Source organism: Schistocerca americana, chromosome 2 (genome assembly GCF_021461395.2).
Source record: "Schistocerca americana isolate TAMUIC-IGC-003095 chromosome 2, iqSchAmer2.1, whole genome shotgun sequence".
In the NCBI taxonomy this organism is placed as follows: domain Eukaryota; kingdom Metazoa; phylum Arthropoda; class Insecta; order Orthoptera; family Acrididae; genus Schistocerca; species Schistocerca americana.
The window spans coordinates 579760072-579786081 of NC_060120.1; the positions used below are offsets into that span (position 1 = coordinate 579760072).

Here is a 26010-nt window from a genome sequence, read left to right on the forward strand (position 1 = left end):
CACCGCACTCTTATGTCTGAAATATTTATCTGATAGTGTGCCTTGGCTTACTTTGTACAGGCGCCCCATGAAATTTGTCAAACAAATCTTCCTCAATCTGTCTCCAGCTAAAATAGTCTCTTTCAGTTGCAATTATGTTTAGACTTACATCCACACAGTTACCAGTATTTACATGTGCACCTGACTTTTCTGTCCTGGCCACCAATTTCACGTGAAAGCATTTGACGACTTCTTCTGTCTTCGTTTGATGCTCATCAGCTTAACTACTATTTATCTTTGAATCATTGCTATAAAAATCATAATCTGCTTCTACTTTCTTTGACGAGCTAGCACAGCTCATAGTTTCCTCAACCTTATGATACTTGTTACCCCTTCCTCCATTAACTCCTCCTCCTCAAAATTTTGCAGTACTGAATCTGTTTCCTCCAGACGAATTACATAGCCTGCAGATTACCATCGCTGTCGTAGACGTAAGTATTTACTTCATCTTTGTTATAACCTGTTACAGATACGCTATTTGGCTCTTCCCTTTTATTTGATGTTTTCTTTAGCTAGCTTATCCCATATTTTTAGTGTGTTGATTTACTATTTTGGTCTATTTATCAATCACTGGACGTATTACTGACTCCACCTGGTGAACTCCAGTTTCCTTCGATGGGAATTAGTTTCTCTCATGCGGCCTGCTATCCTCACTAATCACTGATTCAGATCACATAGCATTCTGCTTTCCGTTCTGTCTAAACAGAGCATTCTCTACACGTCTTTGCTTTGGAAAATATTTGAAAACGTTGTGGTTGTCGATCTCCTCTTCTGCTACCTCTGGCACGATAAGTGGCCTACTATTATTATGCATTTGTTCTCTCACCCTCGTATTCCAAATCTTCAATAAATCAGTCCACGTTGTCCCAAGGTATGGAAATTTTTCTTTTCCGCCAACACCAAGGTACTCCATGAAGTTTCTGGATTACAGATGGATGACGTCAACTTCTTGCCAAGATATCGAGTTTCACGTCCTCTTAGACTACTGCTCCATCTGTGGTGTGCAGGAACATGCGTAATGGTGATACTGCTTGTGTGCTCCCTGTTGAAATGTGTGCTCGCAGAGTTAAAATTCACATGTCGAATTAATAAATGTAAGTATCACTAGAGGTGCCATTAGTCATAAAATGTTTCCTTTCTGAAGATGTTACAGAGATCACCAGGTCCCACGTCTTATCCAGTTGAAAGCTGCCATCACGATTAATAAGAACTTTCGCCAAACGTATTTCCACCGATTTCTTAATAACTGCATTCTGGAAGGATTTCAACAAGGCTAAGACTTCTGTGGCAGAATAATCCATTGCATGTCCTATGGAGTTACAACGCTCGGTTATGGCTGACTTACTGGTTGCGAACGGCGAGTGTGGCAATCGTGTTCATCTCACCAGGCATGCACTGAGTACGCTGTCTGGCCGATGTAGGCTTTGCCATACTGGCAAGGTATTCTGTACATTCCAGCCTTCCGCAATACCAGATCGTCCTTTGCCGAACCGAGAATGGCACAAGTCTTTGTAAGTGGATGGAAGATTGCTTTGACATAATGTTTCCTTAAGATTCTGCCTAACGTTGACAAAGTATTACCGACGTATGGGAGGACCGCCTGGCCTTAAACTGCACCTCTTTATCTTGTAGGCCGTCACGTTTCTTCTTCCCTAAAGCTGATGTGGAGAATATCCATTATCTTTGAACACAGATTCTAGGTAATCCAGATCCTTTGCAAGGCTGACTTCATCAGTCACAACATGTGCCCAGTGCACCAATGTTCGAAGGACGGTTGTAGTCTGCCATGGATGGCGGCAGCTAGACGCTTGCAAATACAGCTCTGTATGTGTGGCCTTGCGGTAAATGGAATGGCCTAATGATCCATCCAGTTTACGGTTGACCAAGACGTCCAGAAAAAGCAGATTGCCGCCCTTCTCCGCTTCCGTCATAAATTTGAATTCAGATGCTGTAAAAAGAGTGGCAGTTCTTCTTCAACATGTGGCAACAATACAAATGTATCATCTACATATCGCGTGAATTTTTTTTTTTTTTTAAGTTTTACAGAATCACGAGTTTGGTGGAAGATCTTGTTAATCGTGACGGTGGCTTTCCGCTTGATAAGGCGTGGAACCTGGAGATTTCTATTATATCTTCACGAAGAAAACATTTTCTGATTAATGACACGGCTAGCCACAGCTAATTTTATTAATTTGACATCTGAATCTTAACTCCTGGAGCCCATGTGGTATCGCCATTACGCATGCGCCTGCGCGCCATAGATCGAGCAGTATTCGAAGAGATCACGAAACTCGACAGGGGTTGCTCGTGTAGCGGCTACCTCTGCGCATGCGTCTGCGTCCCACCTTTTGGCATAAAATTAGCAATGTGAACTAGCAATCTCCAGTGCAAAACACTGACCTGAAGGTGGCTGATTGGTTGTCAACCGATTTATCTTGGCAAGAAGTTGACGTCATCCGGCTAGAATCCTAAAATTTCGTGAAATACTCCTTATACCGGGAAAATTTCGAGAATCAGCACCACGGCAGTTTGCCTTCTAATCCCATTAGTATCACTTGAGGTATCATTTTTTTTCTGTCAAATGCGACAAACGAGAAACACACTTCCTCGAAAATTCTTTGATAGATTCAGCACTAGCAATATACATTTTACTGCTCCAAAATTCCCTTAATATAGCAGTCTATTTATTATGGAACCAGTAACAACTAAGGAAAGTTGGTTTGAATTCGGAAAGCGTTTGACAACGTAGCATGACATCAGCTGACCAGCGCAAAGCATCCCCTGACAAATGATTTCTAATGAAAGAAATTTTTCCTCGCACAGACCACACATACACCACCCCTCCTTCAAACTCATTCCTGAAATCTAACTGCTGTGTCTGCTTGTCTGAATCAAAACGTAAAAATTTCCGACATCCGACGAAAATGGCGTCAACAGAAACACCTTTTGCACACTAGTTTTACCCAAAGCTACAAGAGCTTACTCTACTTTCTATGTTAGCAATGCTACTGTTTACATCCACTACTTGGAATTTTACTGATTTTACTTTGTCAGAAATATTTTTGTCGAGTTTTTGACATATTTTATCACCATCAGTTCCTACCGTTTATTTCTGTTTTACAGATATTACCTTTAGTATTTACTTCTGCAGCCTGTTTAGAGCAGATTTTGGATTCCTAGCTTGTTGTTTCTGTTAAGCTCGTTTCTAAAAATTCATTGCCTTTTTAGTATTCATTGCGATCCTCGCCAATCTCTGTTCGAAAATTTTCTCCAATTTCGATCATTATTGGCTTAAAAAATTCAAATGGCTCAAAGCACTATGGGACTTAACATCTGAGGTCATCTGTCCCCTAGACTTAGAACTACTTGAACCTAACTAACCTAAGGACATCACACACATCGATGCCCGAGGCAGGATTCGAACCTGCGACCGTAGCAGCAGCGTGGTTCTGGACTTAAGCGCCTAGAACCGCTCGGCCATTGCGGCCGGCATCATTTTGTCTTACTTTTATTTCCAAACCATAACGACCGGATTCAGTTTTATAATTTAACTATTTAGTTTTCAAATCATTTCCTCCTTTATTTTTTTATTACTGGATTCCATGTCACGCTTTAAAACTTTTTTTAAATTCCCTATTACTGCATTCCATTTGATTTTGCAATTCATTATTACTGGATTTTAACTCTTCATCGCCAGCCTGAATCTTAGCAAATAGCAAATGGATCTAACCTGCCATCCCTACATTTCCATTTTGCATTTCAAATGGTTCAGTGGAGTCTCTTGCATTATCTAACTCATTTGAAATCTTGAATCACCAAATTCAGTGTCACTATTGGCACTTCCTTTGGTTCATCCCTAACTTCAAATAACCTTCATCTTCAAGTTTCATTTTTACCCCATAACCGTCAGCGACTCGTTCTATATTAATTGTCACATCACCATTTACAGTAGACTTCATGTTTGATAAATAAGTTAGAGGCAGTTAATTAATTCAGTAAGAACTCTTGACTTAACGTATTTGCTTGAAATCGATGAGCGCAGCGTACCAGCAATCGTGATGGAACGCGCCGCGATCTAATGCAGGCAACAAGAGCAGCTGAGGCGGCGCTGATTGTGGCAGGTATCGCTTACTGCAGTAGCGGTGGGAGAGAGGGGCCGTGAAATCGGAGAGTGCACACAGCAGCCTGTAGGCCCACTCAGCACTGCGGTGAAGGACCATTTCCGTCTGCGCTCAGTGCTGGTGGTGGCCACAACATGATGTCGTCTTCTTCCCCCTCATCACACTCGAGATTGCCGTGGATAGTATCCACTGTCTAGGCTTCACACTCAGGAACAAATCATAACACTGTACCCACTGTTTCTTTCACTGGGTCCTGGCACTTTTTCGTGTTGGTATTTTCTTTTTGTCTACCGAGTTCAGTTTTTACATCGGTCACTGTCACTTTCTATAATCCCAGACTGTTAGACCTTATAATTAATTTTCTCCGAGACATTTAAGTCTCATCTTTATCCAATCCCGGACTGATCTGCACCATATGTGAGGCTGTGGGTTAAAACTTTCGTTATAGCTTCATGAGATACTGCTAGTTTTTGGTACATTCAATATGTGTCTGTGTGATTTTAAATACCGCTGCCGTTGGCATGTGCCTGCAAAGTATTTGTGTGGACAGCCAGAAAGTGATCAAGAAACCTGTTGCCCCCACTGGCCACCAGGTTGAGATTCCTGCTCGCCAGACTGGTGTAAAATGTTCTACCTCTCTACTTATAATCCTAAGGAGTCGGGAGTTATGGCGGCAAATGAAAGTTCACTGTTTTAATAAGCAGTATATTAATGAAAAGTTGACATGCACAAATTAATATTTTTCGAGTTCATTAAAGTTTTCCTATTGTAATCAGCACTCAATACAGTTCAGAGGCGACCTCTACTCGAAGTTCTCTAAATTAAGTACCGTGCAGTTAATTGCTTTCCTTAACGGTGGTGAAGACGCTACGACACTTGCCATGCGTTTTTCTACAACACTACGGTCGGTACACAAAATAAAAACATTGAAACCAAAACACAGGGTTTCCAGTAAATTGTTAGTCCACAAAAGCTAACCTCTACACATTCGCACAAAAATGCGAGATACTAATTTAGTCGATTAACACTCAAGTCAGTCGTCTTCACTGCCGTCTGAGTCTTAGCGCACGCGGTCGTGGACAGAAGTATGCCACATCCTGAAGCGTAGCGAGATACATCACGTGCGACTGATGGTAGTCGCATGGGTCTCATATAGTGCTGTGATGGGCCTTATATACTGTCGGTGAGGTTTCGCACTGAAAGGCAAACAGAACAGCTGTAGATGGAATGTCTTAAGCAAATGCAACAGAGATCAAATGGCACCCTTTCTAACTACAAGATCTTACATACTGTTCTTAGTTGAAGACTAGCAGCTTTCCCAACTTTTCAATGAGCAATACTGTACTCTATGTGTGTTCCATAAAAGTGTTAGTTAGATAACTCTTAAAATCCGATATCTAGAATTTTTTGCTAACGGAACCGAGGGTAGACAGCGATTTCTCAACTTTCTCTATTCTGTCGTTTGTACCTCCGTAAAGTTACATAAGTATCTTGAAACTTGGTATAGCTGCTTAATTACTTTTAATGAGAGTAGTATTGTACTTTCATCATTGTGACTTACTTCTGAAGGCTAGTTAATCTATCATGATTTTACATATTTAGTACAGAAATCAGTTTTTACTCAATAGCTTACAAAAAAGAAAAGGCATTACTTCATAAAAATCTCTTCGGTATGCCTTTACACAAAACGAGACCGAAAAGTAAAATTTCAGCTTACGTGTAGGGCAGTGTTCCGACTGATTAATAACCGCCACGCCCAAACTGCTAAGGACAAGATATGGTTCAAATGGCTCTGAGTACTATGGGACCTAACATCTGATGTCATCAGTCCCCTAGACTTAGAACTACTTAAACCTACCTAGCCTAAGGACAGCACACACATCCATGCCCGAGGCAAGATTCGAACCTGCGACCGTAGCAGCAGCGCGGTTCCGGACTAAAGTGCCTAGAACCGCTCGCCCACAACGGCCGGGGTGCTAAGGACAGAAACTTTAAAATTGGAGAGGGTGTTGATCTTATACTGTGTGCGTCATTTAAGAAGGCGTTTCTCGAAATCCCACCCCCATTTCCGATAAACAGGAGATGAAAGACTTTGTGAAAAATGTCGCTATTAAGGCAATACTGAAGCTAAACCTACAAAAATTACTGTTTGGTTTCTCGCTGAGAGGAAAAGGCATATGCGTTGCAGCATTTTTGGAAATTTAACCCCTATAGGGGTGAAATAGTGAATGAAAGCTTTTTTTGGGAAAAAAATCATTATTAAAGTACTACTTAAGAATTTTGAAAGCTATATCTATGAAACTGATATTTGGCTTTCCGGTTACGAATAAAAAGTACGTGTTTCAGGGTATTTGCAAATGCAACCCATAAAGGGGGGAAATAGGGGATAAAATGCTTTATGAAAATATTTCACTATGAAAAATTTTTAAAGGTAAATCTACTAAAGTTTGAATTTGGCTTCCCTGTTAGAAACAAAAAAAAGCATTTAAGTGTTTTTGGACATCGCCCCCTAAGGAAGTGAAGTAGGCAATGAGAAGTTCTATGAAAATATTTCATTGTGAAAGCATTTTCAAAGCTAAATCTATGAAAATTTTTATTTGGCATCTTGGTTAGAAATAAAACAACATATTTCGTTATTCTAAAAATGTTTGCAGCTATATCTATGAAAACTGGTATTTCACTTTTCTGTTGGATATAAAGAAATACGTATTAGGGATGAAAAAGCGTTTACGGATACATCACTTACAAGAAAGCAAAAAGCATTATTAACAAAAACTATGGACTTCAGCTATCAAAATCGCTTATTCGTCAGAAGTACATTCCGAAAAGCCCATCCTTCTGTGGCCTTAATTAGCGTGAAAAGTTTAGGTGTTGCATTTTGTGAACAACATAAAAATTCGATGAAAGAAAAACAAAAGAAGAAAACCCTGCTGGCAATATGCTCTACGAGAGCGAAGCAGCGAGCGCTAAGCTAGTCATTTCGCGGTTTTGAAATTTCGTAAAAAGTGGATTTTTGTGGGACCTGATCAGGAGATCTTGCGGAGACTCAAAATATGCAACATCTGGTGAAGCACTGCGACATTATTAAAATATTTAATTTTACTTTAGATCGTTGCACAATGCTTCGCCTACGCGTTCGTGCACACTAAAAGCACGACGGCTTGGCCCTGGCCGGCAGACGGGGAAGTACCCTCATTCAATCGCCACCGTTGTTTGTAGCCACAGCTCTAACTTCCCCAAAAGGTCCTCACAGAATTCGTCGTAAGTGTGTGTAAACAGTCCAGTGGGTGGTCCGAATCGAAGAAAATAAACGATACAAGATGAGTCACTCTAGTGTCACTAGCGCATATCGAAGGTTTCAGAGAATAACAAGAACTGTTGGAAAAGTGGGGGAGGGGGACGATATTTACGGACACCGTCGCATTAGTGCACCGACCCACGTGACATCCCTGCGGAAGCGGCCTCCGTGCTAGCGAGCTGCAGCCCTACTATGATGTCTGAACACCGCTTACGATACTAAAGGTCATTCTCCGTCAACAACCCAACACACTGAAACATTGTTTGTGCTGTCACCTATCTCTTCCCCGTAGAGACATGTTGTATCTACCGCACATATTAAGAGACTTAAGTTTTTCATTTTTGATGTATGTGCACTAGTGGCCATTAAAATTGCTGCACCAAGAAGAAATGCAGATGATAAACGGATATTCATTGGACAAATATATTATACTAGAATTGACGTGTGATTACATTTTCGCGCAATATGGGTGCATAGATCCTGAGAAATCAGTACCCAGAACAACCACCTCTGGCCGTAATAACGGCCTTGATACGCCTGGGCATTGAGTCAAACAGAGGTTGGATGACATGTAGCCGCCCGGGGTGGCCAAGCGATTAAAGGCGCTACAGTCTGGAACCGTGCGGCCGCTACGGTCGCAGGTTCGAATCCTGCCTCGGGCATGGATGTGTGTGATGTCCTTAGGTTAGTTAGGTTTAAGTAGTTCTAAGTTCTAGGGGACTGATGACCTTGGAAGTTAAGTCCCATAGTGCTCAGAGCCATTTGAACCATTTTGATGACATGTACAGGTACAGCTGCCCATGCAGCTTCAACACGATACCACAGTTCATCAAGAGTAGTGTCTAGCGTATTGTGACGAGCCAGTTACACGGCCACCACTGACCAGACGTTTTCAGTTGGTGAGAGATCTGGAGAATGTGCTGGCTAGGGCAGCAGTCGAACATTTTCTGTATCCGGAAAGGCCCGTACAGGACGTGCAACGTGCGGTCGGGCATTATCCTGCTGAAATGTAGGGTTTCGCAGGGATCGAATGAAGGGTAGAGCCACGGGTCGGAACACATCTGAAATGTCCACTGTTCAAAGTGCCGGCAATGCGAACAAGAGGTGACCGAGACGCGTAACCAATGGTACCCCATACCATCACGCCGGGTGATACGCCAGTATGGCGATGACGAATACACGCTTCCAATGTGCGTTCACCGCGATGTTGCCAAACACGGATGCGACCATCATGATGCTGTAAACAGAACCTGGATTCATCCGAAAAAATGACGTTTTGTCATTCGTGCACCCAGGTTCGTCGTTGAGTACACCATCGCAAGCGCTCCTGTCTGTGATGCAGCGTCAAGGGTAACCGCAGCCATGCTCTCCGAGCTGATAGTCGATGGTGCTGCAAACGTCGTCGAACTGTTCGTGCAGATGGTTAGTCTCGCAAACGTCCCCATGGGTTGACTCAGGGATCGAGACGTGGCTGCACGATCCGTTACATCCATGCGGATAAGATGCCTGTCGTCTCGACTGTTAGTGATACGAGGCCGTTGGGATCCAGCATGGCGTTCCGTATTTCCCTCCTGAACCCACCGATTCCATATTCTGTTAACAGTCATTGGATCTCGACCAACGCGAGCAGCAATGTCGCGATACGACAAATCGCAATCGCGATAGGCTACAATCAGACCTTTGTCAAAGTCTAAAACGTGATGGTACGCATTTCTCCTTCTTACACGAGACATCACAACAACGTTTCACCAGGCAAATCTGGTCAACTGCTGTTTGTGTATGAGAAATCGGTTGGAAACTTTCCTCATGTCAGCACGTTGTAGGTGTCGCCACCGGCGCCAACCTTGTGTGGATGCTCTGAAGAGCTAATCATTTGCATATAACAGCATCTTCTTCCTGTCTGTTAAATTTCGCGTCTGTAGCACGTCATCATGGTGGTGTAGCAATTTTAATGGCCAGTAGTGTATTACCAGCTTTAGGTTGGTCTTGATGCATCCATTACAATATATTTATTGCTCACTGATCAGCATAAGCACTATGGTCACCATGTATCGCAGAATTGATTACTTATTGATCAAGGCGTGTAACTGAACACAGAAACATCTACGACAGGTTTCGGAGAGATAGAACATTGTATCGGTCCACAATGAGTGCAGGAAATATTATAGTGATTTTGAAGAAGGTACAATTGTATTGATATATTACTGTATGGCATGTTATCAGACAGCGTCATTTCTTACGGAAGCATTTAACATTGAATAATTGTCATTTAATCATGAAAAATAGAAACATCACTCACGGATTAGGCCTTAAGTCTGTTCAACTGGCCTACTGCTGCCTTCCAGGCAGTACGAGGAGCGATCTATGATCGTGAGATATTTCATTAGTATATCGCCAATCCCTCCAGCCGTTATTGCCAGCAGATGAATCCTGGCGATGCCGCTGGTTCTTTATTCAAGCAGCTCCTTATTTGCCCTCACAAGGGCTGAGTGGATCCTGTACCAGACATCCCTACCGCAGAAAAACAACTGAGAAGTTGCAAGAAATCAAACCTGGGTCATTGCGCACCGAAGGTAGCCACGCCTACCGTTCGGTTACTGAAGCATCCAGTATTATTCAATAAATAAACACGAAAATTCAGTAATGAAATTACATAAGTCCTTCATGGGACCACTTAAAATACAACACTATAAATCATCAAAAATAGAACAGAAGCAGCCCCATATAATTCCTAATCCCCGCAGCATTATTGACTAAATAGGACTGCAACGTGAACCTAATCTTCATTCACGGATGACTTAATGAAAATCCAATGTTGATCCTAGTACATGGAACAAAACCTCGAACAAAACAACAGATTTAGCCTTGGTGATAAAGAAAGCACGTCTGTAGAGCGGGAAGTCGTGTAAATAAAATAATACGACAAGGAGCAGAACTAGCAGGCAACAGTCTCGCCGTGAATTCCTGTATATTGCAGTTCAGAAATTGCCGTCACAGCAAAACACAAGATAAAGGCGTCTGATCTTAACAAACAGGATCTTGAGAGATGCAGGCCGTGTCCACACAGAGAAGCATGCAAGTAGGGCCAGCAGTCTGTAGAAAAGGAGTAGAGCTTCGTCTATCACCCGCATGGCCAAGCTAACTCAGATCTTAACCACTCAGTCACCTGATCAGTAAGAATGGCTCTACCTCGAAATTCATTGTACAGATGTCCTCTCCATCGAGGTACACGAGTTATAACGCAAGATGGCACTACAGACTGCCATATTGGATCCCCCAAAACATCAGCAAACTACTGTTTATAGATGATTCTTGCTTTCAGTTTCTGTCATAACCACGCAACAGTTGTTTTAAAAAGAAAATGCTAGAGTGCTTTCGAAAATAACATCAGAGAGACGATTTTCTGCTCTTAATTCCATATCTGATCCAATAATACGTCTTTACTGTTTCCCTGGCAAGGGAAACGGTGAAGACCTCAACGGCAGTGAAGGTGGCGATGAAGATCATCAGAACGGCGGAACTGGTGGAAGAGATAAGCTTTTGTATAAAAGCACCAGGCTGTAGCGTCTGTTCCCACAGTGCGAGGCTACAAAAGTCGTCTGTTCCACAAGTTAGTGGCGGCCTCACTTATAACTCTAAGCTAAATGCTTGAATTTTTATCATGGAAAGGTTCAATCAACTACCTTTCCCCAAACCAAACTTTAACCTAAGACATGATTGTAAATTTCAAAAGGAAAACTACTCCAGGAAGTAACCGATCTTCCATCGCTTATTCATGGCGGTTCAACTAGTCCATTGGATTATGGAGAGACTAGAACATCATGTAGGGAAGAATCGGAGCTTCCTAGTACTTCTTCAAAGATAAGACCCAAGAAAAAACACCTACTGGGGACTCTGAACATCAACACACTTATGAAACTTGGAAAACTGAAACACCTAACAGATACTCTCAGTCAACGCAACATACTTACATTAGCACTTCAAAATGAAAATGCATTTGAGTCAGGTGGATACAGGATATACAAAGGAAACCAGCCATTAAAAATTCCAATAATACGACATATTAGGAACAGCGTTTATGGTCAAACAGCAGCTTACGGAATCAATAACTAATTTTAGCTCCCCATCAGAACGAATTTCATTTCTGATGTTCAAGTCAGGCAATAAATGTTACACTATTATAAATGCACATGCACCTATCAACCAACAAAACAGAACAAATGCTGACTAAGTGGAAGACTTTTGGCAAATGCGAGAACACGAAACATCCATATTACCAAAAGAACATATAAAAATTTTAGTGGGCGACTTTAATGCACAAGTTGGCAAAAAAATAAAATTTTAATCAGTAGTTGGAGATTATCCAGCACATGAAAGAACCAACAGAAATGGGGAAAGACTCATAGATTTTTGTAAACAATTTAATCTAAAACTGCGCTGTATGATAAACATGCTCCTCAACGCACTGTCAAGGTAAAGAGAGCTCCCGCTCCGTGGCTCACCACTGCATTACGCCAGTTAATGAATGAACGTGATGCTGCACATAGGGTCTTCAAGCGTAACCCAACTCCCGAGGCGTACGAAGCTTATAGGAAACTCCGAAATAGAACCAAGCAAAGCGTGAGGAATGCCAAAATCAGACATGCCCGCTCTGTCGTATGCGGCGTATCAAAACCTGCCGCACTGTGGAAAAAGCTGCGCAGTTTCGGTATAGGGAAGCGAAGATCTGACGCTGTTTATCAAGCGTCTGCAGAAGAATTAAACGATTTCTTCTCAACAGCCGTAAACTGCCACACAGCGACAAATTACCAGCCCCAAGATATCAATCTCTCGAGAGACAAGTTTTTCCTAAAACATGTCACTACCGGCACAGTACACAAGGCAATTATGAGAATCTCTTCCGAGGCAGTAGGAAATGATGGAGTGAGCATTGGCATGATTAAGAACGTCGTAAACACTATTACTCCAGTTATCACAGACATCTTCAACCTGTCTCTTGTCAGTAGTACAAATCCTACTGAGTGGAAGCAAAGCTTAATTCAACCTATACCCAAGACTGACAACCCTAAGTCGCCAGGTGACTACAGGCCGATCAGCATGCTTCCTGCAATATCTAAAACCCTAGAACACATCGTCCATGAACAGCTGACAGATTACCTCAAAACTCATAACATCCACGACAAATATCAGTCAGGTTTTCGAAAGCACCATAGTACAGCAACTGCATTAATCAAAGTAACTGATGACATTAAACATGCTATGGACAGACGTGAAGCTACCATCCTAACACTGCTTGACTTTAGCAAGGCTTTTGATACAGTTGACTTTGATATATTACTAATTAAAATGAAGCAGTTGAATTTCTCAAACAGCGCAATACACTGGTTCGACAGCTACCTCAAAAACAGAAGTCAACAAGTCATTTGTGGGTCGGAAAAGTCATCATGGAAAAACGTGCGCTCTGGAGTTCCCCAAGGCTCCGTCCTTGGTCCATTACTCTTCTCACTGTACATTAATGATATTTCTTCAGTGATTCACTCCTGCAACTACCATCTATATGCCGACGACATCCAACTGTACATAAGTGCAAGCCCCAAGAACATTGCTGACGCAGTAGCGAGTATGAACGCAGATCTTTGCTCTGTTTCTCGATGGGCACAGAACCTAGGTCCGAAACTAAACCCCAAGAAATCCCAGGTCATACTTATATCTCATCCAAAGTTAATCAGTCGGTACTTTCGCGAAACAGTCCCTCAAATACTCCTCAATGGTACCCAACTACCATACCAAAAAACAGTAAAAGACCTTGGAATAATCTTGGATGAACACCTAAACTGGGAAGAACAAACAGTCACAGCTTGCCAGAAATCACTCTCCTCCCTACATGCAATTCAAAAGTTTAGAAAAATATTTCCATCCCATGTTAAACAAAAATTAGTCCAAACACTAGTCTTGCCTAATCTTTACTACTGTGATGTAGTTCAACATGGCACAAATAATGAAAATTCGAGATGCCTCGAGCTAGTGATGAATGCTTGTGTTAGATACGTATGCAACATACGGTTGAATGATCATATCAGTCCTTCATACTCCCAGCTAGGTTGGATACGCCCACATAAGGCACGCGATCTCCACACGGTGTGCTTACTTCATCGATTTCTTAGCCACTGGTGCCCCCAATACTTATCTTCTCACATTAAACACCTATCATCATTCCACAACCGCAATACCAGATCGGATACGTCTAGCATCTTGGCTGTACCTTTACATAACACAAAATCTTTCTCCGTGTCATTCTCCATCTCAGCCATACGACTATGGAACGCGCTCCCCTGTGATCTGCGTCTTATCCAAAACCACTCAACATTCAAGAGGGAACTTAAGACTTACATATTAGGGACGGTATAGCCACCATTGTTGTGCCCCCCCCCCCCTCATCTTTTTCTTTCTCCTCTCCATCATAGCTTCGAATTTTACCATTCTATTTCTCTTCCTCTAACCTATCTACCTCTTCTATATCTCTTTCACCCCATTCCATCGTCTTATGTCTCTGCTTGATGAGAATAACTTACAAGCTGCAAGAATATAACGAGAAAATTCCCAACTAGCAATAGGACTGACACTCATATAAGAAAAATATGTTTACTTTCATATACATAGTCATTATTATTATTATTATTATCATTATTATTATTATTTTTATTATTCTTGATTGTTATAATTATTTTTTGATTGTTATAATTATCATTGTACTACTTTTATAATCTCTATTTTTTTTCTTTAACATTAATACTGTATAACATGTTATATGTCCTAATTTTCTGTAGACACTGAAATTTGTTGAATCTGAGTATGCCTGGTTAGGTGTAAGAGAGGGCCTGAAGGCCCTAATCTTGCCAGGTAAAATAAATGCATAAATAAAAAATAAATAAAACTAATGTCGACATTTTTCAGGAAACTTACAAGAAAGAAAAAAACGTGGGTATTGCCTAAACTACAAGGAAATCTTGGATGTCAGAGTGAGGAAGGACCTAAACATAGACTCAGACCATTATCTGCTTGAAATAAAGACCACGTTCCAACCGAACAAAACTAAACCAAAACCAATAGTATTTCCAAGAGTAAACAATAAATTTCTCATGCAAAATCAGGACAAATTCTGTGATATACTAAACACAAGAAAAATGGATGATTGGGAAGAAACTGAAGAAACAATGCTAAGGTGAGTTAAAGAAATGGGACAACAACGAAGAATACCAAGACACAGATGGTGGAACAAGCTGTGTGATGAAGCAATTGATAATCGACTAAAGGCATGGAAAAAGTGGAACAGTAGTAAGAAACGTGACTACTGGGGAGAGTTTAAAAAGGAAGGAAAAGACAGCAAAAATCATCAGATCAGTGAAAATAAAATATGACTGATTAGAAGAAATGGATTCAGACTTTGAAAGGAACAACACTAGAGACTTCTATAAGACTTTCAGAGACGTTTTAACAGGATTCCAGTCACAAAGTTTACATTTTAATGATAAAAATGGAAAAATGGTTTTAAGCTATAAAGATAATAGCCAAATTTTACCTGAATACTTTGAAAATATATTAAATTGTTAGAGCCTAATGACAGGTTACAATTTTAAAAACCACAACATGAAAAGTCACCATCGGAACCATTAGAAGAAATAGAAAAGATTATCAAAGCATTGAAGAATAACAAAGCACCAGGAAATGATGGGATAGTAGCAGAAATGTGGAAACTAGGGGGCTTATCCGCATGGCAGAAAATTCAAAAAGTAACTAAAGACATTTGGAAAAAAGGAATCATACCCAGTAACTGGAAACAAGCATTGATCCATTCTCTCCATAAAAAATGAGATAAAACAGACACCAACAACTACAGGGGCATATCCTGGTTACCAATGACATACAAAATACTTTCTAAAACACTTTTAAGTAGAATAGAGGAACAATCAGGACCTAATATAGCATTTATCAAGCAGGATTTAGAATAGGTAGATCATGTGCAGAACAGATTCTTCATTTAAAAACAATTTTGAGAGTGAGAGATATACAAAATAAAAATACAGTAGTTACTTTCGCAGACTTCAAGAAGGCCTACGACTCAGTTGACAGACAAACACTATTCCAGATACTTTACGAATCAGGGATAAACGAAAACACCAGAAGACTTGTTGAACAAACGCTCACAGATACAACATCAAGAATTAAGTTTCAAGGCGAAATTTCTGAGCCATTCGAAATCAAAACAGGAGTTCGACACGGAGATGGACTGTCCCCAATTCTCTTTAACTTGGTTTCAGATAAAATAGTAAAAACATGGGAAAGCACAATAAACATCAGAGGCACAAAGGGTATAAACATGGGCCAAGGAAAGAAAAAATTTGAAGTGAAATGTTTAGCCAATGCCTATTGCATTGATTACTGAAAACCGAACAGACGGAACAGTTATGCTTGATCTGTTACACGAGATTGCTGAAAAGACTGGGCTAAAAATATCCTATGAAAAAACCGAGTATATGGAAAAATTAAAAGAGTTGATACATTCAAATACCTGGGGGAGTGGATCCAAGCCAATGGACTGGATAACACAACAAATAAAGAAAGAATAAAAAAGTTAGAATATGCATTTAAATTAACACAAAACTACTACAATAAGAAATCAATATCCATACAAGCGAAGATTAGACATTATAATTCAATTATTAGGACAGAAGCAACGTATGGATCAGATAGCCTAACACTGAATAAGAAAGGCGAATTAAGAGAACTAGAAAAAGAGAGAGAAAAATACTAAGAAAAATTCTAGGCCCTGAGAAAAACAAGGAAAATATGTGGATTTAAAGGAGAAATGAAGACTTATGCAAAAATACAGAAAATATCACAGATACAATGAGTAAGAGACGGCTAAAATTTTATGGACATTTTAAAAGAATGGAAGAAACACGGATTACAAAGAAAATTTTTAATTACGTTAGTAAGCTGAAAAAATGGATAGAAGCAGTAAAGAAAGATGCCAACAAAACAGGTACTACAGAAGAAATAATACGTGATAGGAATCACTTCAGGCTACTAATAGAAAACGCACACTGTGAAGAAGATGAGCCAAAACCTCGACCCAAGAGAGTTTGGACAGATGAGCAGAGACGAGCAGTTAGCGAGAAAATGAAGAAGTACTGGGAAGAACGGAAGAAAAAGAAACACCATAAGTCTTAAGTTGTATGCGGTCCATAGCTGGCCAAATTCATAAATAAAAAAATACGACCAGTTTCGCTCCTTCATGTAACTTTGTTTTCCATATACGTTTTGAATAACCAAATAGAGAAGTAAACGATGTGAAAAGTCTTCTTTCGTAATCCAGCATTTTATTTAATACAGGCTGGCAAAACTGATAGTCGGTCTATGTCCTCTTCCCGAAAATGCTGAGAGCATATATGGCTTTGTTTACTCGGTTTCCAATCTTTCCTCCTCATAGCGTTCACCTAGCGGGCTTTTCGAGTCGGATTTGTGGGAAATCTAAAGTCAAATTAACATAAATAAAAACACTACAGAAAACTTAAAGCGCACTAACAAAACTCATCTGCGTGGAAGAAAATAGCGCTTCAATGAGTCAATTTAGGAATGAACTGTGATCCTTTCACACCTTAGAATATAATCAAATTGATTAGAACACCCGTAAAAGACACAAAAGGGCATTTTTGATCAAAACATTTCCACCAGAAGATAATATTTGAGGCAACTACCATGGCGGACGTCGGCTTCAAGTTCGTGACGTCATCACAACTCCCCTTATTTTACGTCAACGGTGCTTTTAATGTGCAGCCAAAGACGTGACTTTCCTAGCAGACGATAAGAGTGCACAGAGTGTCTTTTTCACCTCGTAAGCGACTTACAATTCGCGTAGTGATAAATAATATAAAAGACATATTCTAACAGACGGCTTTCGAAAGTACAAATTATCTTCGTGTAAGGAAGAGGCGTTTTGAGACGTGTAAAAAGTCAAGAAAAGTCAGCTTATGTATAGTGGAAGTGTAAAGCACAAGTTTCACACTGATGCAGAGGGTATTTATTCAATGTCAGAATGATGGTTGTGATCTTAATCTATATTTACAGTTTTTCCACATAAAAAATCATGTGGCACGATACTGTTGCACAATTAACAACTGAGTGAAGTTCTTCAAAAGCGGACTTGTAGCTCCGAAGCTTTTAGAAGCCTACTACCGGAAACAGTAAGATAAAGACATTTCATTCATATGCTGCAACCCTTAAATCGATTACCCTGCCGAATGGAGTTCGGATGACGGGACGGCTTTCATATTTAGATTTTTCGTGTTGGTCCTAAATCACAATAGGCAGACAATTGCAAGAACTGAGTGAAGTTTTTCAAAAGCGAACTTGTAGCTTCAAAGCGCTTTGGACGTCGTAAAATCTATATATCGTAAACTAGTGATTGGAGGTGTTTTATTATTACTTAAATACCGTAACCAAACAGGTACGTCCAAACACAAAAATGTCAGTTAATAATGTTCCCCAAATGACTTTAGAGTACTTTTCAGAAGTTTCCAAGTGACATATCTGGAGCCGGCCGCTGTGGCCGAGCGGTTCTAGGCGCTTCAGTCCGGAACCGCGCTGCTGCTACGGTCGCAGGTTCGAATCCTGCCTCGGGCATGGATGTGTGTGATGTCCTTAGGTTAGTTAGGTTTAAGTAGTTCTAAGTTCTAGGGGACTGATGACATCAGATGTTAAGTCCCATAGTGCTCGCAGCCATTTTTGACATAGCTGGAGAATACTTTTAAACACTTGATATCTTTTCCCTTCTTTTTGTGGTGATGTAGGCCAATGTTCAGCAATGTGGATGTGTTACTAATAGACACAAGACGTTAGCCTGTCAACAAATACGGCAGTTTTACAGTGCTTTACCTCCCATAGTCGCCTTACTATACGAGTTGTAGTTATTGTTGCTTCGTGTGATCTCTTGCAGGGCCAATCTGCTGGACAGCAAGTTCGAGGTGATCAGCAAGACACCGAGCTTCACCGTTCACGGTGCCTTCGAAGGACGTGGAGCCCTTCTCACTTTTCCGCTAGTCGCCAATGGCCTCTTCTGGATCAACATGAGTAAGTGACTCATCCAACTTGGAAAATTTGTTGCTCTTATCTTCATCAACATTGTAACATTCCTAATCTACCTCTCTCAGCAAAATGCTTGTGTCCACAGAGTGAGGTAGCGTGCTATTAATGGATTGATTTGTATTGGTAACTGAGAAGGAACTGCTTGAGTGCGAGGTCGCAAAAGGCCAATGATTTTTACGGCATTCGATGTCCCACATATTGACTACCTTGCAACCGCAATATTGGCTGCTAATGGCAACAGAGGGCGGGACTGCAGGTATCCAATGATGAGCACAGCATGATGCTACGGAGCGTAAGTGCTTATTCGACAAGTAACTCCAACAGTGCTACAGTGCCAGTGGTGTTGGTCTACATCAGAGCAGTGCAACGACAAACAAAGCCAACATTACATTACATCTACAACAACATTTCGTCAGAAAGGAACCCAGGGAATTTCGCAGAGTGTGAAAGAAGTGGCAGATGAAATATTGGCATTAGTGCAAGATGAATCTGTGGAATGTGTGGTGTCGTATACACTCGACTGTGTACATGAGAATTACAATGATGACAATATGTGGTTAATAAGTGAAAGCGTTACTGAAACAGAAGTCGAGTCATGCAGTTCACCTTCCTTATCGAACAGAGAGCTACAAATTCCGACTCCAGTGAAGAGTTGTAAAGGACACTCGTTGTCCGAGGAACGGGTACTAAACATAATGGAAGATTGTCCGCAGTGTAGTAAAAAAAATGATTATGAACAGATTTCGAATAAGTCCTTAGCAGTATGATTCTGCAGCGCATAAGAAGAAAACAAAGGATATTCAAGGGAAGACAAGGCGCACTTGCTACAAAAACGGTATTTGCGCGTTTCAAGGATCCTCGATACAATTTAGAGGGTGTGTATAATGTGACCTACTAGTTTATGCACATCAAATTGCGCCTGACATAAATTATAGTAATTTGAAGGGAAGCAGTGGATGATTGCATAACTTCAAACAGCGCTGCAGACTGATAACGAAAGTAAGATAACGAAATTTCAAACAAAGCGTCAAGTTCATGATGTACAGCGAACTGCGGAATCGCCCGAACATTTGTAGATGAGATAAACATACTTATACCATAGTTCAGTAACGAATCTGTTTTCAACTCCGACCAATAGGGATTTGAAAAAAAATGGTTCAAATGGCTCTGAGCACTATGGGACTTAACTTCTACGGTCATCAGTCCCCTAGAACTTAGAACTACTTAAACCTAAATAACCTGAGGACATCACACACATCCATGCTCGAGGCAGGATTCGAACCTGCGACCGTAGCGGTCGCGCGGTTCCAGACTGTAGCGCCTAGAACCGCTTGGCCACCCCGACTGGCTCGGGATTTGAAGAGGAAATGCGTATGAAAGGAACCTTGGATATCAGAATACCAAAAGAGTTGTATCAAGATCGACTAACATCGATGCCTTAATGCACTCGTACACATTTATGACAACTGTTAATCTGGATGGTAAATTGGCTGGAACTTTATTTATTTATTGTGCTGCAAGAAGTTGGAGGTGCTCTGCCCCCTACAATTTTTTTTCTCGTACGTAATCTTGGACGGGCAGCAGGAGATATTTATGTCACAGCAAGCAATAATGGAAAAATGGGTATATAAGAACTGCAGGCTATGGTATGAGTACTGCTTTTTGCCAATAGCTGGTCAAAATAACTTGCTTTTGCTTCATTAATGGTCTTCGTACCAAAACGTTTACTCCTTTAGAGTAGATTATTCGATCTGAAAAGTGTGTGACGTTGCAGTTCATACCAGCTCGAACCACTAGACAAATTCAGCCGCTGGATGTTTATTTTATCCGTGCGTATAAAATACATTATCGCGCTACCTGCAACTACGCATTAAAGGAGAGTCAGTTTCTCGATATGCTTCACGACAGACTGTTTCGTATTAGGCTGTATGCCATCATTATCCATCACTTCTCATCACCCCGTTACACCAACATGATTCTATTTACATTATTTAAGATTGGATATCTAGTTGAACGTCCTGCACGGTTTCTAACTTCCCAAGGAGTTCGCCTTCGATCTTGATGGTGCGAAACTTTGTGGTCACTGTGGCCCATCGTTTTTCATTCATTGTATATGGTGCAAGTTAATGGCTTGTTTTCACCATTTTTTCAATTTGGACGATGTCAGTTTTCTGAAGTGTGATACATACATCCGATAGAAGAGTGAGCTCTGCACCTCATGGACTCTCAAGTGAGCCTTACTAAAGACTGAACGCGTGGCTTCACACTCAAGGAATTCCTTGTGAGTGAAATGGCAGTAACGTTCGTTTTCACTTTCTGTCCGCACTTTTCCACACCGTCAGTCAGACTCTCCTAACGTCCACGCCTGCCGCGCCGAAGCTTATAGAAGCCTACTGCCGGAAAAATGAAGACAACAACAGTACATTCATATGCTGCAAGCCTTAAGTCGAATACCTTGGAGAACGGAGTTCAGACCACGGTCCGGCTTACGATATCCAGATTTTTCGTGGTATTCGTAAATCACAACAGGCAGGTTTCTGAATGGTTTCTTCCATAAGATCGCCACCGACTGATTCCTCATCATTGCCCACACGATCACTAAAAGTGGTGTCCATGTCTACAGGACTTCTCTTTTATTATTATTCTTTTTGTAGATTGGGATTAAAATTCCCATACGACGATCCTGGTTTAGGTTCTCTTTGGCTTTTCTGAGCACATCGGGTTAACTATGAATTTTTCTTCCAAACTTGCTTTAAAAAAAGGACAGTGCAGATTCCTGCTTAACATAGTTTTATTGGGCTGGTGCGTAAGTTCATAGTGTTTTTTCATAAGCTTAATAAACACAACAGAGACGCATAACAGAGACTTAAGTCGTCAATAATATATTCCCTTCACTGTTTACAATAGTCTGCCACAGCTGCAGTAACTTCCAGATTCCGCGAGCGCAGAAATCGCGTGGTTTTGAGGCGAAGAACACGTCGAGCCATGTCTCGAGCGCATTTTCATCCAGGAAGGATGTTCCTTGAATGTTGTTTGGTAGAGAGCGGAAAAGGTGAGTGTTTTTCGTCTTTCTAGTAGAATGCGGGTGGGCATTATCGCCGAGTACCATCGCTTCGCCGCGCGGAGTGGCCGTGGGATTTGAGGCGCCATGTCACGGATTGCGCGGTCACTCCCACCGGAGGTTCGAGTCCTCCCTCGGGAACGGGTGTTTGTTGCTCTTAGCATAAGTTAGTTTAAGTAGTGACCAAGTCTAGGGACAGATGACCTCAGCAATTTGGTCCCTTTGGAATACAAACACATTTTAACCATCACTTCACGCAGTCTTCCTGCTTGTTGTTCTTGGATTACATCTGCAAGACATCTCTGTTGTTGCAATAAATGTCAGCCGTATTGGTTACACCTAGGGGAAGCATTTCGTAGTACACCACACCTTCGCTGTTCCGTCAGATACTTAATATTATCTTTTGTGAATGTGTGCTGGACTGTGTACGGGGAGCTGTTGCTTCTTTTTTTGGCTCAACCATTCCTTTCGTTTCCTTATGTTAACATAAAGACACCATTTCTCGCCACAAATGACAATATAGGATAGGAATGGTCACTGTCGTTTGTGAGCCAACTGATGACGAGCAAGCAGACATGGACATTTGGCCACCAGCTGAATTCTGTGATTTTGTCTTGGAGCATGCGGTATCCACACTTCCGGTTTTTGAACCCTCTCCATTGCATGGAAATGTTGCACCGTGGTGGAATGATTACAGATCGTCACGTTTGCCAGTTCTCGTGTGGATTAATGCGTTTAAACGATTTTCATCAAACCCCGAAGGTCTTCCTGAACGTGGATAGTCACTAATGTCAAAACGATCTTCCATAAAATGAGAAACTACTTTCTTGTTGTGCTCTGTCCAATGGCTTTATTCCCATACACGGCGGAAATGTTTGTGGCTTCCTCCGCTGCTGCCACTCCTCTATTGATCTCAAACAGAAGAATACGTCGAATGTTCTGATTTCTCCACTTGGTACTCCATTTTCTATGCATACTTATACAAGGTGTCCGAAAAGTCTTTCCCTGATTACATAAATTGATAACTCAGGCTAGAAGTAAGATACAAATATGAAACTGGTGTCTAATTGTTTACAGACTATCAAAGTTTTTTTCACACATCAGTAAACTTCCACATGAGCACCCTTGGTAGCACGTAGCACATCTAGGCGATATTCAGTTTCCGTCCCCACATTAGCCAACATCACTGGATGGACTCATTCAACGACTGTGGTTATCCGTTGCCGCAGGGTTTCAAGATCTGGTACACGTGTTCGGTAGACCTCGTCCTTGACATAACCCCATAAAAATAAGTCTAATGGGGTTATGTCAGGAGAGCGTGGAGGCCAAACCGTTGGCCCATAACGACCAATCCATCGCCCAGGAAAGGTCATATCGAGATAGGCACAGACGTCCAAACCCCAATGAGGCGGTGCACCGTCTTGCTGAAACAAAACATCGGGGTGATACTGAAGCAGCTGAGGAACAGCATATAGTTGCAACATGTCCAGATACACTGCAGATGTGATGGTAGCTTCAGCGAAGAAGAATGGCCCGATAATTCGATCGTGCAATAGCGCGCACCAAACATTCACTTTTGGACTGCCTCTGGTGCACTCCATGACCTCGCCAGGGGGTTGTGAACCCCAAATGCGCACATTATGGCGATTCACTACTCCACTGACAAAAAAAGTCGCTTCGTCGGAAAAGTCAATTCATCTGAAATAACCATCATCGTCCTCAATACGTGATAGCATTTCGACGGCAAAGTCATATCGACGTATACTGCCATTGGGCAACAAGGCCTGAACGATTTGCACTTTGTATGCACGAAACAATAAACGTTTGTGTAAAATGTCATGGAGAGAGCTTTCTGGCATCTGTACTTCATGTGAGGCCTTGCGCACCGATTTCTTCGGACTTCGCAGAAAAGACTGCCTTACAGTTTCCACCCTGTCTGCTGAGGTTCTTGGTCTACCAGACCTCGGAAGGTCAGCAAACGATCCTGTGTTCTTGAACTTCTCATACCAGGCTTTAATGCTCTTGACATCAGGTGGATTCCTTCCAGATGTTGTCTGGAAGTGTCTCTGCACTGTGGTTCGTGATCGTGTCTCATGGTACCACAGGACACACTGTGCCTTCTCCTGATTGGTTAACATGGCTTCTTGGGCACTGCACCTCATCCACTACTTACGTACTGTGAACATAAAACAGAAAAAACTTTGATAGTTGTAAACAATTCGACACAAGTTTCATATTTGTATCTTACTTCTAGCCTGAGTTATCAATTTATGTAATCAGGGAAAGTCTTTTCGGACACCCTGTACATCTGATCAAATACCCTACTTTTATAGAAATATTGGAGTTCACTGCGGAGAAATTCCATTCACAGAAAACATAACAGGCACAAAATTGGCAGTCTAACGCACTGTTTGCTCATGTGAGACGTACAAATCGCTTCGTCAAAAATCGTGAAGAGAATAAGCTGTCGTCTTGTTCAGCAGTTCGTTCCAGAATTCGGTTTATGAAGTTAGAGTCAAACCAAGACAAAAACATTTGTTTACCTCCCACTCTGCGAGATCAGTTTTCACTGTTGAGTACAAATCAGGACACAACAGTAGACGCTTCAGTACCAGTTTTTTTCTCATTACGTGACATTGAATCTTGGCTGTCGAGCACAGTGGAATGTTGAAGCATGACGCGATACACACGTCAAGGCGTCGTGCTGGTGTCTCCAGTCGCAGTCAAGCCTGGCACCTCACAAACCGAGGATTTTCGCTACTATTTCTGTTATAAATGTATCGTGGAAGAATCCTGTTGAACGGAATACAATAATACGGTTATACTTTAGGAGGTAGGACGAGGACTAAAACTTGCCAACTATATTAATGATCAAATGTATTTAAATAGAATAGTAAACAGCTTTTAACCCCCATATGATACTGGCTAATAAGGCTGTTACTATTATTCTGTCCTGCTTCCTTCGAAATGATGAAATGATTTCGTAGAGACTTCGAGGAATAAGGAAGAAAGATTAGGAATAAATCCCCGTCCCGTCGAGAACGTCATTAAAAACGATCTTGGGTCCCTTATTGTTCTTTGTACGTACTAATGACTTGCCACTCTGTATTCAACCAGATGGAAAGCTAGTTCTTTTTGCTGATTTTAAAAGTATGGTAATAACACCCATCAAACCGGAGTTAGCAGATTAAACTGTAAATAACGTCATTCAGAAAATTATTTGTTGTCTGCAAGTGGACTTCATTAAATTTTGATAAAACGCAGTATGTACAATTCTGTAAAGTACATGGCTTAAACACAGTATGTACAGTTCTGCACAGTAAATGGCTTAACACCATTAATAAATACAGACTTTGAACAGAAGTCTGTAGCTAAGGCAGAATATTCCATCATTGGCACCAAGGCAGAAGCGACTCTCATCGCTGAAGACGACACGTCTCCATTCGTCCCTCCATTCACTCCTGTCGCGACACCACTCGAGGCGGGCTGCACGATGTTGGGGCGTGAGCGGAAGACGGCCTAACGGTGTGCGGGACCGTAGCCCAGCTTCATGGAGACGGTTGCGAATGGTCCTCGCCGATACCCCAGGAGCAACAGTGTCCCTAATTTGCTGGGAAGTGGCGGTGCGGTCCCCTACGGCACTGCGTAGGATCCTACGGTCTTGGCGTGCATCCGTGCGTCGCTGCGGTCCGGTCCCAGGTCGACGGGCACGTGCACCTTCCGCCGACCACTGGCGACAACATCGATGTACTGTGGAGACCTCACGCCCCACGTGTTGAGCAATTCGGCGGTACGTCCACCCGGCCTCCCGCATGTCCACTATACGCCCTCGCTCAAAGTCCGTCAACTGCACATACGGTTCACGTCCACGCTGTCGCGGCATGCTACCAGTGTTAAAGACTGCGATGGAGCTCCGTATGCCACGGCAAACTGGCTGACACTGACGGCGGCGGTGCACAAATGCTGCGCAGCTAGCGCCATTCGACGGCCAACACCGCTGTTCCTGGTGTGTCCGCTGTGCCGTGCGTGTGATCGTTGCTTGTACAGCCCTCTCGCAGTGTCCGGAGCAAGTATGGTGGGTCTGACACACCGGTGTCAATGTGTTCTTTTTTCCATTTCCAGGAGTGTATTTTTATTTATATAGACCAGTTGTAAGGTTAAAATTAACCTTACGAACAGTAAATAAGCTTACAAACAACACAAAAATGTTCATCTTAAATCCAATTTTAACAACGGCAGTGAAGAAATACAGGTGAAGTTGTTGCTGTAAATTGGCTGTTCATAACCCGCTACAGTTTCTAGAAACAGATTACCAATGGAGACACAGTGTTGGATAAAAAAAAAAT

General features: G+C 41.7%; 1 protein-coding gene across 1 annotated transcript in view; it reads left to right on the forward strand.

Moving 5' to 3' along the window:
* Window positions 1-26010, forward strand: part of LOC124595839 (protein takeout-like) — a 140670-nt gene that overhangs the window by 108658 nt on the left and 6002 nt on the right. The window contains exon 4 of the mRNA XM_047134737.1: window positions 18455-18588. Within this exon, the coding sequence (XP_046990693.1) occupies window positions 18455-18588 (134 nt within the window). The remainder of the gene's footprint in view (window positions 1-18454; window positions 18589-26010) is intronic.